Here is a 19,759-nt window from a genome sequence, read left to right on the forward strand (position 1 = left end):
CAACAAAAGGCCCACATGAAAGAGATGAACCAAAGACGATGGGATTCAAGCAAGACGGCCCAACTTCAACTCACTTCCTGTCATTTTGTCACGTGGGTTTTGCCCGTTTTGCCCATGGTTTTCCATGGACACACCCACTTAGGAGACTTTCGGCAGGTCTGAGTCAATGGTTGACCACGCCCATTTAGGAGACTTGCTGCTACCATTTGTTAGAATTGGTGGAGCCTGTGGTGACCCATCTATAGTAATATACTATCTATGGATGAACATGCGGATGACGGCGGGGGAGGAAGATGAAGGTGCTCTTCATGGCTCTGGAGGGTGTGTGCACTGCAAAAAAAGTCATCTTAACAAGTCACTTAGTCTCATATTCATCCTTCAAATGTTCTTTTTCTTCCACTAAGAGAAAAAGTCTGCTGATGAGGTGGGAAGTGCAACCCCACTTGTTTGCTCAACTTGTTTCAGGATGTTCTCGAAATGTCAGTATCTTGAAATAAGTCCGATCACTGCACTACCATCAAGACAATGGATGGTAAATGGAAAATGACACTTAATTCTACAGTTTCTTTAAACAAGTTGATTTACTGTTATGGAAACAAATGAAACGCCATTGGTAGATTTCTTCACTTATTTTAAGAAAATTACTCTTTTAGGACTCAATAATAGACTGACTTGTTAAGATGGTGATTTTTTTGCTGTGTGTGGCGGGATGGTCCGCCCCAGATCGCCCTGCCATCATTGAGTCTCTGTCAGGACTTTGAGAGAAAGTCCTTCCGCCCTGGAGGCTGTTGTGTGCTTGCCGGACAGTTCCAGGTGTGTGTGTTTGAGCGTAGCTTGCTTCCCCCTGCTGGTTTGCGTGTGTGTCTGCGTGTGCTTGGCGGGCGGAGGGAGGCGCGATGAGGGGGGGGAGGCGGGCGAGAGGGGGGAGCAGGCCGGGCAGCGGGGAGGGGGTGGGGGGGAGGGAGTTGAGTCTATAGCACTTCCATCTGAAGAAGCTGGACTGGGGCAGCCTCCTCCTTGAAGGTAGCGAATGCACTTCTTTTTCCTCCTAGGAACAGTCAAGAGAGTTATCTGTGAATAAAGCGTGGATGGTTTAAGCATCTGGGTTTCACTCAGGTTGCATCAGTCATGCTGAGGCATAATCATCATCATCATCATCACTGCATGTCTGGTAAGACCATCCTGATCACATGACCTCGTGTTCTGTTTCACTCTACATCTCAGTCTGGACTTCTACTCGCCAACATCGATTTCCTGAAATTAGAATGTAACCGGGCCAATCATGGACTGCGCCGTAGTTGACAACGTAACCGGCCAATCAGGGCTGTCGTTGGCAAAACAGTAATGGTGTCTCCTGAAGCAACGAGCGGTAACATTAACATTAGTAGAGTAAAACAGTCATAAGTGCAGTTATTGCAGAAATAGACTCAATAACAACAATTAAACAAGAACAAGAGTATGCACCAGTTGAGCTTCTCTGCAGAAAATATGTGTTTGCTGTTCTTCTGAGCGGATTTGACGATGCTAATTGGGTGAAGGAGTTATCTTGACTTGACTTCACATCTTTGTGGGTGTGGGAGTGGAGGCTAGGGTGGGGGGTGCCGGGGCTCTCCTTCAATGGCTGAGGGATTGTGAGAGCAAAATTGAGCCGGTAGGTCAGAATAGTTTCGGTTAGGCTGTAGATTAGCCTTGACCGTTATAGTGTTCAGGCTAAAATTAGATTAGAGTAGGTCAGGACAGGGCAGAATAGACTGTAGACTAGTTAGATTCCTTGTGTGCTAGTTTTGTTTAAAGTTAGAGTAGTCAGATTGTCTGTAGCTGTTGCTACTGCTGTATGCCCTAGGGCTGGGCTATAAATGTCAGACTAATCATTTGTTGTCTATTCAGTGGCATCATATCGCCTGGTAATTATAATACATGATAACTTGATTGCTAAATTTGACTTTGCTTATACAAACAATATTGTGATATACATTAGTATGTTTCGAAACTGACCCCTGTGACTATTCGTGATATTGATCTATTCTAAACCATATCGCCCAGCCCCAGTATACGCTGTCTGTTCCGCTCTCTCCTCCTCCCCTCTTCCCTAGCCCTGCTCTCTTCCTACCTTTCTCCCCCTCCTCCCTTTCCCTGCTTTTTCCTCCCCCACTTTCTCCCCTTCCCCCATCTTCCCCTCACTCTGTCTCTCTCTAACATAAGATTGTTCAACCATGTTATTATTATTACTGTTATTGTTTTGTTCAGCTAGATTTAGCTAGACATATTCTCTGTGAAGACCTATTCAGTGGCATCATATCACTAGGTAATTATTATAATATATGATTGATAATATGATAATTGGATGACTAAATTTGACTTTGCTTATATAAACCATATTGTGATATACATTAGTATGTTTCGAAACTGACCCCTGTGACTATTTGTGACATTGATTTCAACCGTATCGTTCAGCCCCAGTATACCCTCTGTTCTGCTCTCTCTCCTCCCCCTCCTCGCTCCCCTTCCCCCTCCTTCTCTCTAATATAAGATTGTTCAATCATGTTATTATTATTATTATTGTTGTTGTTGTTGTTATTGTTGTTGTGCTTAGCTAGATTTAGCTAGATATATTCTCTGTAAAGCCCTCTGAGACATGCTTGTGAATTAGGGCTATACAAATAAGCTTGACTTGACTGTCAAGACAAGTACTCTGACCCACTGAAATCAATGTGGAGGGCCAGAGTTCACATGATCAGGGTGGTTTTAGCAGGCTAAAAAAACAACTGTATTAACCAACAAAAGAAAGTCATTAGTGTCAGTGTTTTCAGCTATACAATGTATACAGTTCATTTAGAAAGAACTTCACAGTCAGTTTGGGAAAGATACATTTGCAAAACTTTGACCAATAGGGATGGGACGCGATTTGTGATAATGATTCGATAAAACCGCGATACAATGTAATACATAAAAGTTCAAAGACAACAAAGCCTGACTGCAGAATTGTATTTATTTCTGAGCCACATATCTTTCTCGTGATGGTACTGACTTGCTAGAATGTAAACAACAATTTAAACATGTCATAACAAAGTGCAAATATTATAATTTAGGTAACTGAGCTAATATCACAATTCATTTTCCTGCCCTATGATACGTATTGTCACATTTTCGGATTGCGATATATTGAAATATCATCCGATCCCTTCCCTACTTACCAGCTGTTACCATTTTGTCAATTCAAGACTTATGTTAGCTATCACTGTACCATTTACATAATAAAAACGTGTTTATCTTTATTTTTTATTTTGTAAAATTGGTGTCCTTTTTTTCAAATCGTGAAATGAAACTCTTCATATAAATCATTTCAATAACAAAAGTAGAATCTGACCCCACCTTTAAGGTATGATCAGATAACTTTTGTACAGGGTTCTATAGATTTAATATGGGGACTTGTATATTTAATCAAGGGGGAGTTAGCACCAAATTGCTGTGTTTTGTTATAGGAACAGAGAAGTATGTGAATTAAATAGAACCAGGTTTTACAGTCAATTTAGAGCTAAATGTATTTATATTTTCCATCATGGAAAAGGACATAATACAGTATTTGTGCCAGTTTATATCACTGTATATTTATTTATTTATTTTGGGGGGAATACCACTCAGTTGAATAATTACTTACTTCACTACAACAGTAACATGCAGTAAATTAAGCTTTTTCATTGAGAATTAATGATTTTATGGACTCATACAAGTTTTTATACCTAAATTAGCTTCAGTTTATAGTACCCCTGTTCTCATACATGTCTGTTAGCATCCCTTGAATAATAATATTAACCACCACCTCCTGAAATGTTTAACTGATCTATTTAACAAAAGCCTGTAGCTTGCTGTGCTTCTTGAGGTGTTATACCACTAAGCACAGCATCAAAGCAGTTAACAGGATCTCATGCTCATTACCAGAATATGGTATGAGTCACCAGGTTTAACCGCAAGGAAAGGCACTAGGCCATATTTAGAGAGAGAGAGGGGGGAAGGTGAGACGGCAATAGAGAGAAAGTGATTTCTAAATGTCAGAGTTCACCATCAAAAGGCGGCTGCACCGCACTGCATGAATGGAGAAAGTTGAAAGCAGATGTGCCTGAGAACACCGTCCAAATGCAAAGCTGCACGGAGTAGAGAGAGAGAGAGAGAGAGTGTGTGTTGAGCTGTGGAGTAGAGAGAGAGAGAGTGTGTGTGTTGAGCTGTGGTGATAAGGATTCGCTCTAACCACATTCACCCCCCTTTGTTGTCTCTAAGCGAAACACACACAGGTTTCCATGACGTGATGATGGGGAAGACAGCGGGGCTGCTATAAGGCCATGGCGGAAGCAGCGTTCTTTTTCTACAGAACAACACTGATTCCTAGCCTGGTAAGACCATCCTGATCACATGACCTCACATTCTGTTTCGCTCCACGGATCGCTCTGGACTTCCACCCACCCACAGAGATTTCCTGAAATTACAATGTAAGCGGGCCAATCAGGGACGCCGCTGGCAAAACAGTGGTGGCAGCTCCGCGAAGCAACGAGTGGTAACGTTGACGTTCGTAGAGTCCTGCACAAAACTTATTTCACGTTTTTTTTGCAAGACCACACTGTTGCAATATAATCGACTTCCTTTTGTGGATATGGCCTAGTTCACAAAAATCGCCCTAACTCCGGAACGCATTGTCTGTTGCGAATGAACCTTGGTACAGGTGTGCAGCTATGTACTCTGAGCTGAGAAAAAACAATTGTGTCATTTTGACTATAGAGGGCGCTATGACAACAATAAGTACCCGTAGCTCACAAACCATAAGAGCGACTGTTCCCAAATTGGGTACATAGGTTCATAGAGTACTCTTCTACTCTGGTCTAAAGAATTACACCGATTGACCTTACGGTGGCACTATAGCTGCCCTCTGTCTAACTAGATTTTCCGCCATTTACAATGTTGTCCAAAAGCGTTTTTTCGCTATTTCTCCTTCAAATGTTGTCAAATCGTCACCAAACCACATCACACAGCTTGTGTGGACTGTCCTGCACAAAACCTGTTTTGCCGTTTTCTTGAAAGAACCCACCATTGCGATATAATCGACTTGCAAAGTGTTGTGGGTGGGCCCTATTTCACAGAAATCGCTATTTTGCCTTCTCATTTTTTTTTATCTCACTTTTTTTTACTCTTTTATACGGTATCTAAATGTTTTTATATGTTGACGGTATGATTTGTTCTGTATGTTTTTAAGCTCTTTGCACCCAAATTCAAATGTAGTTTCTACTGCAGAAGGCAAATACACTGACTCTGAATGTTAATGCCAGGGTACCCGACAACAAAATGTCTACTGACCTTTGCAAACTGACAGCTTCAGGTTGTAGTTTTATAACTTTAGAAAGGAGTTGTCAATATTCAGAAACATTCCAGCCATTCTCACACCAACACAGCTGTTCCATTAAGTTTTTCCTTGTAGGAAGTCTGAATTTCTTTTGGCGAATGTTAAGAGAGCAGTTACCCGTGGCTATGAAGCAACGAGTGACAACAAAAGGAAAGACTGTAATGTTGTCATCTCTTCCTCGATGCTGAAACCAAATAAAATGGCTCATTTCTGTGTGGTAGGGTGATTTTAATTATATTTTAAACAGGGAAAAATGATGAACGCAGAAGCAGGGAAACGTTATAATCTTTCTTTTTGTTATCACTCCTCCAACATGGTGGCATGTCCCTCATAACCGCAGGCAACCACTCTCCAAACACTCACTGACGTCCTTTCTGTTGAGTGGTATTCAAACACTCAGTGACGTCCTTTCTGTTGAGTGGTATTCAAACATTCAGTGACGTCCTTTCTGTTGAGTGGTATTCCCCTTTAACCACAGTAACTGCTCAGGGCCTGTACTGCATGGCTCATGTGTCACTTTAGGCATCACTGGGAAAATGCTTATCTGGGCAGGACTGCTCAAGTGATTTTGGGCAATTTTGAGATATTTTGCCTCCATACTGTAACTACTGTGGTTTCGTAAAATATACGCATATCATCCAAAACAAATATATGGTAAATGGTTACTTTGTTTCCTCAAAACAAAAATATTCTGTCATATGACTATTCATATTTAAATGAATAGTGAAAATTAAGTGACATTTTGCCATATACATGATATTTTGTAAATTAATCAAGACCCCCCTACTAATTTTTTATTTTCTGATATACAAAGTTGTGCATTTTTAATTACATCTTAGCTAATTTGAATAAGAACCATCGTTTTTCTGGCTAACAGACTAAAGCTCAGTGAAAATATTATTTCTCTGCCTGTTCACATTCCTTATTTACCATTCAAGTTTGCCAGTCAGTTAAATCTGTTTTTGGCTCTGCCCACAGAAAACTAACTCCACCAATGAAATTATTTCTGCCTCCACAGAGGCTCTGAAAAGTTGTACAACTAAACTGGGTGTTAAAACTTCACATAAGGATGATTTTCACAAACTTGCAAATTCACAGTGTGAATCATGACGCGATATTTGCCTCATCGCCCCTTTGGCTCAAGTTGAAAATAAACGTTGGTGAATAATTTGCGTGGCCAACTTGCGTGAGTGAAGCCTTTTCCCCGCCGTGGTGGGAACGTAAAGTAAAATCTGAGTGGATAGATAAATGGTTGGAGAGAGGAAGAGAGGATGAGTGCATGGGTTGGTAGCAGCAGTGCGGGGGAAGGGGGGTGGTGAGGTGGAGGTCTGGTACCCACCTGCAGGGACCGCACCAGTCCGTTTGTTGGTTGAGGCCGAAGCGAGCCCGGCATTTCTTAGGAGAGCCCGGGTCTGAGCACAACGCACAGCATGCACAAAACAAGGAGGAGCGGAAAGGAGAGAGAGACAAGCAGGAGGACAGAAAGAAGGGGTTACAGTGAGAGTGCGGATAGAAAGAGTAGGAGAGAGAGAGAGAGAGAGATAGAGAAATGGAGAGAGACACGAGCTTGTCAGGGCAACAGAAGCATTGACAGAGCTGTCCAATCAGAAAGCCATCAAGTCAAACTGTTAGTGGCCAGTTACAGTGAAAACAACAACCAACAGAGCAACAAAGCAAGACACACATACGACTTTGTTAACCAAGTCACTCATCCAGGAAATAGGCTGTGAAGACAGAGAGAGAGAGCGCCGGTGCAGCCATGCTTTCACACTGTTAGTACAGTACAGGCTTTCAGAGGCTTTTCACTTCCTTAGTTCTAAACGGTCAGCGATCACCAAAATAACATTTCCCCCTCCTTGTTTGAGGCTTGGGTCGGGCATAAGGGTTTCAAGTCAATGTTTGATTTATAATGAGATTTTTAGGCAGTTTTACAGCGTCTCCAGAAAGTAACAAGCCTCTCTGGTTTCATCTGTCCGCTCCAAAAGTCGTACTTCAGATATTAACTGCCATTGCAGATTCTATACACAGAGATTTGGGGAGATTCGGCCGTTGGTCAACTTACCTGTTAGCATACCATGCTAACACTTACACATAGCCTACATATCACTCTGCTGCTCCATGCTAACACTTACACATAGCCTACACATCGCTCTGCTGCTCCATGCTAACACTTACACATAGCCTACACATCGCTCTGCTGCTCCATACTAACACTTACACATAGCCTACACATCGCTCTGCTGCTCCATGCTAACACTTACACATAGCCTACACATCGCTCTGCTGCTCCATGCTAACACTTACACATAGCCTACACATCGCTCTACTGCTCCATGCTAACTCTTACACATAGCCTACACATCGCTCTGCTGCTCCATGCCAACACTTACACATAGCCTACACATCGCTCTGCTGCTCCATGCTAACACTTACACATAGCCTACACATCGCTCTGCTGCTCCATGCTAACACTTACACATAGCCTACACATCGCTCTACTGCTCCATGCTAACACACATAGCCTACACATCGCTCTGCTGCTCCATGCTAACACTTACACATAGTCTACACATCGCTCTGCTGCTCCATGCTAACACTTACACATAGCCTACACATCGCTCTGCTGCTCCATGCCAACACTTACACATAGCCTACACATCGCTCTGCTGCTCCATGCTAACACTTACACATAGCCTACACATCGCTCTGCTGCTCCATGCTAACACTTACACATAGCCTACACATCGCTCTACTGCTCCATGCTAACACACATAGCCTACACATCGCTCTGCTGCTCCATGCTAACACTTACACATAGTCTACACATCGCTCTGCTGCTCCATGCTAACACTTACACATAGCCTACACATCGCTCTGCTGCTCCATGCTAACACTTACACATAGTCTACACATCGCTCTGCTGCTCCATGCTAACACTTACACATAGCCTACACATCGCTCTGCTGCTCCATGCTAACACTTACACATAGCCTACACATCACTCTACTGCTCCATGCTAACACACATAGCCTACACATCGCTCTGCTGCTCCATGCTAACACTTACACATAGTCTACACATCGCTCTGCTGCTCCATGCTAACACTTACACATAGCCTACACATCGCTCTGCTGCTCCATGCTAACACTTACACATAGCCTACACATCGCTCTACTGCTCCATGCTAACTCTTACACATAGCCTACACATCGCTCTGCTGCTCCATGCCAACACTTACACATAGCCTACACATCGCTCTGCTGCTCCATGCTAACACTTACACATAGCCTACACATCGCTCTACTGCTCCATGTTAACACACATAGCCTACACATCGCTCTGCTGCTCCATGCTAACACTTACACATAGTCTACACATCGCTCTGCTGCTCCATGCTAACACTTACACATAGCCTACACATCGCTCTGCTGCTCCATTCCAACACGTACACATAGCCTACACATTGCTCTGCTGCTCCATGCTAACACTTACACATAGCCTACACATCGCTCTGCTGCTCCATGCTAACACTTACACATAGCCTACACATCGCTCTACTGCTCCATGCTAACACACATAGCCTACACATCGCTCTGCTGCTCCATGCTAACACTTACACATAGTCTACACATCGCTCTGCTGCTCCATGCTAACACTTACACATAGCCTACACATCGCTCTGCTGCTCCATGCTAACACTTACACATAGTCTACACATCGCTCTGCTGCTCCATGCTAACACTTACACATAGCCTACACATCGCTCTGCTGCTCCATGCTAACACTTACACATAGCCTACACATCACTCTACTGCTCCATGCTAACACACATAGCCTACACATCGCTCTGCTGCTCCATGCTAACACTTACACATAGTCTACACATCGCTCTGCTGCTCCATGCTAACACTTACACATAGCCTACACATCGCTCTGCTGCTCCATGCTAACACTTACACATAGCCTACACATCGCTCTGCTGCTCCATGCTAACACTTACACATAGTCTACACATCGCTCTGCTGCTCCATGCTAACACTTACACAGACACATGCTAACACTTACACATAGCATACACTGTTGAGTAGGCCACTAGCACGATCAAAAGTAACAAGAAGTTTAGCCCTTAAAAAATGCGCTAGAATGATAATAATAATAATAAAAATCCTTTGGAAAGCAATAGGGCTTTCGCCACCGGTGACCGGTGCTCGGGCCCTAATTAGCCTTTGGTAGATTCCTAAATGTTAAAAATTAAATATAGCTCAATATAGTTCATGTAGCAAAGTTTATTGTTGGAACAATTTCAGGTGGTCGTAGTGATTATTATTATTATTATTTTATTTTTATTTCCCCCCGATTTCTTATCCCCCATTAGTGCTAATTTAATTTATTTTATCCTGGTTGCTGCTCCACCCTCTGCCGATCTGGGGAGAGCCGAAACTGGCTCCATGCTTCCTCCGAGACATGGGCAGTTAGCCAGCCGCTTCTTTTCACCTGACAGGGGAAGCTTCACCGGTAGGACATAGCACCTGGGAGGTTCACGCTATTCCAACCAGTTCCCCTCCCTCCAAACAGGCGCCCTTAACGACCAGAGGAGGAACCACATTAGCAACCAGGATATTGCATGTTTTGGTGAGGGGTTCCTATATGAAGGAAACCCCCAGGGGGCATGGGGAGAACATGCAAACTCCACACAGAAAGGCCCTTTTGACGACCCCACCCGGGCGGTTGGCACTCGAGGACATGCGGACAGGCACGCATTCCTTCAGCGCTCACAGCGTCCCAGGTGAGAATCGAACCCAGGACCTTCTAGCTGTGAGGCGACAGCTCTACCACTGAGCCACCATGCCCCCCATTTTATTATTATTAATTATTATTATTATTTTTAGCTCCACACAGTTTCATGTCACCCAGCACATTCACTTATGGAAGCAGGAAAAGTAGTCCCTGCTAGTTCAAAACATGTATGATTTTGTGCACATTTTTCCAGTTTACACAAAATTGCCAGACTTGGCTGCATATCTAAGATTACGTACCACCAAGTTATAATTTAATCGCTTTGGTGTTAAGTGCTAATGCTAATTCGCAATTACCGGTATCACTCAAAATAGCGTGTAGCTTACAGAAGTGTTGACATGAAGCACCAGAGCCAACGATCTCATCACTTGACAAATAAGTTGACCAACGGGCTAATCGCCCAAAACTTGAAAATCTGAAATCTTTGAATAGAATATGGAAAACCGACATGATCATCAGAGAGGGTGAGGACCAACAGTTTAAACAGGGCTGTGGAAAGCAGGGTGGGTGGGTGGTTTGAGGTTAGAGAGACATCCTGCTTCAAAGAGACCAAAGAGAGATCGCGTTACAGACGACCAGCGCAAGTTCAACTTTCAAACCAAATCTCCTCAAAGTCGACGCAAGCTGTTTGATTTTTCGGATACTGAAACAAGCAGGGATATTGTCCTGAGCGGTTGAGAGTACACGGGTTGTCAAAAGTATCAATAGTATCGATAATTCTTTTTTTGGAAACAGATAGGTACATTACTCATTTGCAACAGTATTGATACCAGCAGTGCTTTCTCTTAATGAAAAATCAAACACACTACTGGTTTTTCCCTCCCTCTCATTGGTGGGTATCTGTTGCTTCAACAAGCTAAAAGCTAAAAAGTCTAGAGCAGGGGTTAATCTGCTGTGTAAGTGCAAAGTTTTTAATGAGTTTTATCGGGCCTAGATTATGGAGAAGCCTGTGTCTGTCCGTCCATCTGTCTTAGTTTATTTTTATGCCTCTCGATGTGTTGTCATCCACCCCCCTTGGTATCGGAAATGGTATCGAGTAATCAGTATAGTAAGTAGTAATCAGCATCGATATTTTCCTGGATACTGAAGCTAGAAATTCTAGTATGGTGACATCCCGAGTTGAGACAGGCTGTTACCTGTGTTGGAGTCCTGCTGCTTCTCTCTTTTTCTTCTCTTCTTCTTGCCCTGTGAGAAAACACACAATCCCCCCCAGAGCCATGAGTCTGGATCAGCTGTGAGTGTGTGTGTGTGTGTGTGTGTGTGTGTGTGTGTGTGTGTGTGTGTGTGTGTGTGTGTGTGTGATATGGGAACTGCTTCAGTATATTCACTGTGAGGGCTTGAAATGAATGCTAGAATTTGTCTGTGGCTGATAAAAGCAGCTATTCTATGAGTCAGATTGCAGGCTGGGATGCTTTTAAAAGACTGCAGGATTGGCTTCTCTTTGGATGAAATGAGACCAGCTAGTCCTGAAAAATGAGATTCAAGGGACTCAAAAAAAAATTATCAAGTTTTTCTCTGATTTCCTGTCCATTTTCTCACAAATTGTACTTGGCCAATTCCCCCTGCTGTCCCAGTCATTGCCCCACCCCCTCTCTCGATCTGGGGAGAGTTGTAGACTAGCACATGCTTCCTCCGAAACGTGCAGTCGCCAGCTGCTTCTTTTCACCTGACAGCGAGGCGTTTCACCGGCAGGATGTAGCGTGTGGGAGGATCACACTAAATCCCCCCATTTCCCCTCCCCCCAAGAACAGGCGCCCAGACTGACCAGAGGAGGCACTAGTGCAGCGACCAGGACACATACCCGTAATCTGTCCAATTATGGACGCCTGACCACGCCGGAGGCAACACGAGGGCTCAAACCTGCAGCCCTCATGTTGGTAGGCAGGGAATCTACCGCTGCACTACCCAGACGCCCACTCCAAAATGAATTGAAAAGGCTTTATCCTACAAAAAAGAATGGATCTATTTTTCCATAATTCTATGTGTCACTTTGGCAACAGACTGAGGAGTTGGTCTTCAGTCAGGCGGCATGATAACAGACTGAGGAGTTGGTCTTCAGTCAGGCGGCATGATAACAGACTGAGGAGTTGGTCTTCAGTCAGGCGGCATGATAACAGACTGAGGAGTTGGTCTTCAGTCAGGCGGCATGATAACAGACTGAGGAGTCAGTCTTCAGTCAGGTGGCATGATAACAGACTGAGGAGTCAGTCTTCAGTCAGGCGGCATGATAACAGACTGAGGAGTCAGTCTTCAGTCAGGTGGCATGATAACAGACTGAGGAGTCAGTCTTCAGTCAGGCGGCATGATAACAGACTGAGGAGTCAGTCTTCAGTCAGGCGGCATGATAACAGACTGAGGAGTCAGTCTTCAGTCAGGCGGCATGATAACAGACTGAGGAGTCAGTCTTCAGTCAGGTGGCATGATAACAGACTGAGGAGTCAGTCTTCAGTCAGGCGGCATGATAACAGACTGAGGAGTCAGTCTTCAGTCAGGTGGCATGATAACAGACTGAGGAGTCAGTCTTCAGTCAGGTGGCATGATAACAGACTGAGGAGTCAGTCTTCAGTCAGGCGGCATGATAACAGACTGAGGAGTCAGTCTTCAGTCAGGCGGCATGATAACAGACTGAGGAGTTGGTCTTCAGTCAGGTGGCATGATAACAGACTGAGGAGTCAGTCTTCAGTCAGGTGGCATGATAACAGACTGAGGAGTCAGTCTTCAGTCAGCTGGCATGATAACAGACTGAGGAGTTGGTCTTCAGTCAGGCGGCATGATAACAGACTGAGGAGTTGGTCTTCAGTCAGGCGGCATGATAACAGACTGAGGAGTCGGTCTTCAGTCAGGCGGCATGATAACAGACTGAGGAGTTGGTCTTCAGTCAGGCGGCATGATAACAGACTGAGGAGTCGGTCTTCAGTCAGGCGGCATGATAACAGACTGAGGAGTTGGTCTTCAGTCAGGTGGCATGATAACAGACTGAGGAGTTGGTCTTCAGTCAGGCGGCATGATAACAGACTGAGGAGTTGGTCTTCAGTCAGGTGGCATGATAACAGACTGAGGAGTCAGTCTTCAGTCAGGCGGCATGATAACAGACTGAGGAGTTGGTCTTCAGTCAGGTGGCATGATAACAGACTGAGGAGTCGGTCTTCAGTCAGGCGGCATGATAACAGACTGAGGAGTTGGTCTTCAGTCAGGCGGCATGATAACAGACTCAGATTAGTTTGTAAAGATAATATGGCCCGTTCCTTTATCGCAAACAAAGTGGGATGTGGCGGTTGAATGACGTCACATCCGTTTTGTTAGCATTCCATTCGCATAAAACTGCGAGCTGGCAAGTTCACTGTTGAATTGCGTCACATTTGTTTAAACATGTCAGATCCGGTCGCTAGCCAAGCTAGCCATCGTTAGCAATAACAGTTGATAGTAAGGCATTTTGCGCATACAAACACTGCAGCAACATGTCCACACAGAAGAAGTTAGACAGTGCTGTGTGTACAGCTGATTTAATGAGACGCAAACAAGACAGAAGTGCTAATAAACAGTATTTACTACGATTTTAACTACTATTGATGCGCAGAGCAATAATTTTAATCTTGGATTTTTGTGGTCGGGGCTGCTGAGGCTCCTATGAGTTTGGGAGAGAAAATACGAGCACTGGTGCTCGTATAAGCTCATGACCTTTTAACAGTCACATTCCCATTGCCCAGTTTTAAAGGAATGCCCCAATAGGATCAGAGGATAGTTAGTTATATTGTCTCATTTGGTCTTCTTTCCCCATTTGTTTGATATACGTTTGCTTACCACCTTCATCTGAAATCACCAACTCTTGAGTCTGACATAACATTGAATTTTTCATGATGATGCCTGGTCCCAAAATGTAAAGTCAGAACAATATTTAGAACTGAGGATATGCAAAACATGCAAAGTGCAGGACAGTTTTGGGTCAGGTCTTCGATGCTTTATAGAAACAAGAACAACAAAAATAAAACAAAAAGATAATTACATTGCAAAATGTTAGTATAAAGCTAAGCATACTTCATGTAGAACAGATAGGAGGTTATGTTTCAAAGTGTTAGTATAAAGCTAAGCATACTACATGTAGAACAGATAGGAGGTTATGTTGCAAAGTGTTAGTATAAAGCTAAGCTCTCAATCAGGGATTGGTGCTCTTTGGATATAAATGGGTGGTAATCGTGGAAAATAGAGATCTGATGCACTCCATAATCCATACACATCTGTCAAAAAAGCCTTTATTCTGCTTGTCTACAGTGGTTCTCACAGTGGGGTCCGAGGACCCCCAAGGGTCCTTGAGAGGTTTCCAGGGAGTCCCCAGCAAAAAGGGGAATAATTCATTTTCACTATCATTCCAACCATAAGTAACACAATAATGTATAACTATTCTGGTCATACACTTTCTGTAATAAAACATCTAAAAGTAGAAATCTTATCAGATGGGGGGACCCTGGGACAAAGTCTTATCAAATGGGGGTCCGTGGTCTAATTTGTGTAAGTTTAGGGGTTCCTTGACATGAAAAGGTTTGAGAACCACTGCATCCTAAACTATGAGTTAACTACTGTAGTACCGAATAAAGGCTTTTTGACATATTCTTGTGCTGATCTTTTTAAACATCTAGTAACTCGTCTTTGTGTACCCATGCTGCCCATCTCCAGGTACTGTAGACTGTAATGTGAGACTGTTGATGTGAACGTCAGCATCAAGAGTTGTTAACACAGATGGTGAAGTGTATTCGTCTCATATTTTGGGGTGAGAATGGCGAGATGAAGGAAGTGGGTAGAGAAATCAACGCCTACACTACAGTGTCTGCCCTCCTCAGCTCACTCTCAGCATCGTCTGTGTGGTTTACAACAACTACTACCTGCAAATCCAGCGCTCTGAGGCAATGTGTCTGTGGGCGTATGTGTGTGTGTGTCTGTTTTTGTACATGTGTTTTTGACTCGGAGGAGAAACCCCCCACAGTTGCGTGGGCGACATGTGGAACTTCACTTCCTGTTTTGCTCGTGGGTCCGGTGACTGTTCTGGTTTTGCAGTCTCAGGTGGAGAAGGAAGGGGTGTTGGGGTTTACTTGAGGACGGAGCTGACATTATTTCAAACGTGTGTCTGTAGTTTGCGCAGGATTTGCTCTTTGTGTTGCATGCTGCTTGTGTTGCATGCTCTTTGTGTTGCATGCTCTTTGTGTTGCATGCTCTTTGTGTTGCATGCTGCTTGTGTTGCATGCTCTTTGTGTTGCATGCTCTTTGTGTTGCATGCTGCTTGTGTTGCATGCTCTTTGTGTTGCATGCTCTTTGTGTTGCATGCTCTTTGTGTTGCATGCTCTTTGTGTTGCATGCTCTTTGTGTTGCATGCTCTTTGTGTTGCATGCTCTTTGTGTTGCATGCTCTTTGTGTTGCATGCTCTTTGTGTTGCATGCTGCTTGTGTTGCATGCTCTTTGTGTTGCATGCTCTTTGTGTTGCATGCTCTTTGTGTTGCATGCTCTTTGTGTTGCATGCTCTTTGTGTTGCATGCTGCTTGTGTTGCATGCTCTTTGTGTTGCATGCTCTTTGTGTTGCATGCTCTTTGTGTTGCATGCTCTTTGTGTTGCATGCTGCTTGTGTTGCATGCTCTTTGTGTTGCATGCTCTTTGTGTTGCATGCTCTTTGTGTTGCATGCTCTTTGTGTTGCATGCTCTTTGTGTTGCATGCTCTTTGTGTTGCATGCTGCTTGTGTTGCATGCTCTTTGTGTTGCATGCTCTTTGTGTTGCATGCTCTTTGTGTTGCATGCTCTTTGTGTTGCATGCTCTTTGTGTTGCATGCTCTTTGTGTTGCATGCTCTTTGTGTTGCATGCTCTTTGTGTTGCTGCTTGCTGTGTTTCTGCACTCTGTTGCTCAGCCTCAGAGGAATATCTGGAGCAACATCAGGCTGGGCAATATATCAAAATGATATCAATATTGTGATATGACACTAGATATCATAATATCATGATGTGTCATAAGTGTTGTCTTTTCCTGGTTTTAAAGGCTGCATTACTGAAAAGTCATGTACTTTTCTGAACTAACCAAATTGTTTTAGTCCCACAAACCCCCTCCCCCCATTTTCTGCCCAATTGTACTTGGCCAATTCCCTGTCCTGGTCGTTACTCTACCCCCTCTGATTATGTTACCTCTGATGCAGCCACCAGCCGCTTCTTTTCACCTGACAGCGAGGCGTTTCACTGGTAGGACGTAGTGCGTGGGAGGATCATGCCTTTCCCCCAGTTCACTCCCCATCCTCCCCCCGAACAGACGCCCCGACCGACCAGAGGAGGCGCTTGTGCAGCGACCAGAACTCATACGCGACGAGGGCTTCCCACCCACAGACACGGCCACTTGTTTCTGTAGTAACGTCTGACCGAGCCAGAAGTACCGCTGCCAGGAATTGGGGGGTCCGCGTTGGTATGCGAGTGCTTTTTACTTCTACACTACCCATTACTTATGATTACATATCAAAAATCTCATTGTGTAAATATTTTGTGATAGCAACAATCCCTACAATACTGTCGCAACAATATCGATATAGAGGTATTTGGTCAAAATATATTGTGACATTTGATTTTGTCCATATCGCCCAGCCCTATTCACCCCAAACCTTCTTTGGGGGGAACATAAGCTTTGGACACTGCAGTACTGCTGCAGGTTAGATGCAGGATGGGGGTCTTGGTAGTATTGGCCCATTCCTTTAAAACTGGGAAATGGGAATGTGACGGTTCAAAGGTCATGAGCCCCGACGGTGACGTCACCAGTGCTCGTTTCTCTCCCAAACTCATAGGAGCCTCAGCAGCCCCGACCTCAAAAATCCAAGATGGCTGCTCTGCGCATCAATAGTAGTTAAAATCGTAGTAAATACTGTTTATTAGCACTTCTGTCTTGTTTGCGTCTCATTAAATCAGCTGTACACACACAGCACGGTCTAACTTCTATCTGTGTGGACATGTTGCTGCAGTGTTTGTATGAGCAAAATACAGCGAAATGCATTGTTATCAGCTGTTATTGCTAACAATGGCTAGCCTGGCTAGAGCTAACCCTGGCTGGTTTACCGACTGTTTAAATGGAATGTCGACAACTCGGCACGTCACTCAACCGTGAAATCCTTCACTGCCAGTTTGAAAGGAAAGTGCCAATTGATCACAAGGTTAATTCAGGAGGAGTTAAAAGGGGCACAGTGTCCCCTTTGTTGGCAGAAAGTATTAATGCATCGTTGTTAAAAATAGATTTTAGGAAAAGGTTAAGAGATGGCAAAAAGTTACCTGCCCAGCATCCCGGTGGTTAAATATGAACAGATCACCCACTGTAACTGTCAGCAAGCCACTATGCCTGGGTGAGTTAGCTAACTGTCAGCAAGCCACTATGCCTGAGTGAGTTAGCGAACTGTCAGCAAGCACTATTCCTGGGTGAGTTAGCTAACTGACAGCGAGCACTATGCCTGGGTGAGTTAGCTAAAAGTCTTAAAGCCATAACATCCATCCATTCCTTGCCAAGTTGCACACAACAGAACTAGAATAGAATGAGCTATAAGCTCCATGCATATGGAAATAGTCGCTACACAGATTATTTACTAGAACTCCGATTTGTAACACATTCATGATATCATAATAATAATTTTATTTAAAAAGAAATCTGCTCTATAAATTGGCATGTTTTGTCAGAAATGGCATTGGAATTAGGTGAAAAATAAATGCAAGTTGACATTAGCACTTAATTAGTGTGCATGAATGTGACATGTAGCTGTTATGAAGCGCGTGTTCAGCTGTTATGAATGTGTTATAAACCACAGTGCGAGTAAAGTGTCACCATAACTTCACTATATCCTGCCCATCGCTCTGCACAGCTCAGCCCAGTCACATACACAGACAGTCACACAGGAGAGTTTTAACCGCTTCCCACTGTCCTCCTTACTGCAGGGATTCTCCACCCTTTTCATATCAAGGAGCCTCATATAGTTCCCATTAGGGCCACCGGCCACGGACCCCTATTTGATGAGATTCTGTCTCTCAGACCCGAGGATGCTTTTATTGTTAGGTTTGATTTTATCCAGAATTTCCTCTCTATCATATCTGTATTGTAGTTTGAGAGATAACAGTGAAACTATGACCAAAAACAGTCATTCTTCTACATTCTCTAAATGTCTTAACATCTTGTAAAAGAAATAACGGTTTCATGGTTTAAGTTGAACCCCCTGGAACACCCTCCAGGACCCCACGCTGGTTTAAGCAGCTTCTGTTACCACCAAAGAACTTTTCATTCACCTGATCTTGACTGAATACTTTCTGGATATTACAACCCTATTTACCCATTACAGCTAAACCTATAAACAGCCCCTCTTGCAGTGTTAATAGTTTTTGGTACAATAACAACTCATACCACATATTATGTTGTTGTTGTCTAATTGAATATTAATGAGGGAAACAAAGGTGCTGTATTTTAATGGGGTTACAAAATAAACGGTGCCAGTGAGTGGCGAGGCCAGCCATGCGACCCTGCTCTGTTAGTAAAGGTTGATTTATACCTCTGTGTGATTCAGTGTTGGACGAGGTGTAGTCTAACAGCCCAGCAGCAACATGCAGCTTTTTTCTTTTGCGTTTCTATTCAGAATGCATCTATAGCTGACCCATCACACGACCACCTCCTGCTGAGAGACAACCACTCTTGCCTGTGCGCTGTTTGTGAGACTGACGTGCGAGACAGGGCACAGTGAAAATCTGTTGGAAGCTGCATGCAAACTCTGCACAGAAATGCCCACAACCCGTTTTCGTGCAGCTCTCCACATACTCATATTCTTTTCATCACAGAGGCATAAATCCACCATAAGACGAGTCCCTACCCAATCAGCTTTACTCTTTTCCCCTGCGACCCCGCTAAGGCCCGCCTCCTGCAAGAGTTCAACAGCAAACTGACAAGTCAGAGGCACACAGCAGCCCAGATACATTATCCATACAGAGACATTATGCCTGGTCAACTCTGGTATACGGCAAAACTAACTGAAATCATTTCATGCAATAGGAGTGTGTCCCATTTGACTGACAGGCCTGGGAGCCAATGATCATGCGGGGGTGTGGAGGCAGGAGCTAGGAAGAATAAGCGAGGTAAGGCTACTTCTTCAGGTCTGGAGGGAGATGTACAATGAGAAATGGAGTGCACTTGTCAAACCCCGCCTTAACTCTTAGTTTCATAGCAAGTCAAGGGGGGCAAAGAAGTCAAGTGGTTGGCCTGGTTTCATAATTAAAAATTTTAGCATTTGTAGGTTTTGAAAGTAAAAGAAAATAATCAAAATGACCAATTGAATCAATTGATGTTTTTTTTTTACGTTTACACAGCTTTTGACATTTTCAAGATGCAATTGCTGCCAATTACAATTTGTATCACTTAGCAAATCTCATGTCTATGTCTATGTTGGGGCGTATATCAGCTGATTATATAGTAAATGTTGAATACTGTAATAACTTGTCAAATTGTACTAAAATGTCCCTCTAAACATGTTAATGTGCTCTAATCAGTCTCCAGATAACGTAATAACATCTTCAGACTCATTGACTGACTG

The 19,759-nt window shown here is 43.8% G+C and overlaps 1 protein-coding gene across 4 annotated transcripts in view; it reads right to left on the reverse strand.

The window, feature by feature from the left end:
* Window positions 1–827: 827 nt before the first annotated feature.
* The window catches only part of tcf7 (transcription factor 7), a 139,926-nt gene continuing 120,994 nt past the window's right edge, over window positions 828–19,759 (reverse strand). The window contains exons 10-12 of one of the 4 annotated variants that reach the window (XM_083635470.1): window positions 19,043–19,090; window positions 11,323–11,371; window positions 828–1,048 (exon numbers count right to left, since the gene is read on the reverse strand). In XM_083635470.1, the coding sequence (XP_083491596.1) occupies window positions 972–1,048; window positions 11,323–11,371; window positions 19,043–19,090 (174 nt within the window). In that variant the 3' untranslated portion in view covers window positions 828–971. Of the gene's footprint in view, window positions 1,072–11,322; window positions 11,372–19,042; window positions 19,091–19,759 lie in introns of all 4 variants that reach the window. The other 3 variants (XM_083635472.1, XM_083635471.1, XM_083635473.1) reach the window with 3 other exon arrangements.

This window comes from Poromitra crassiceps, assembly GCF_964638095.1.
Source record: "Poromitra crassiceps genome assembly, chromosome: 1".
NCBI lineage: Eukaryota > Metazoa > Chordata > Actinopteri > Beryciformes > Melamphaidae > Poromitra > Poromitra crassiceps.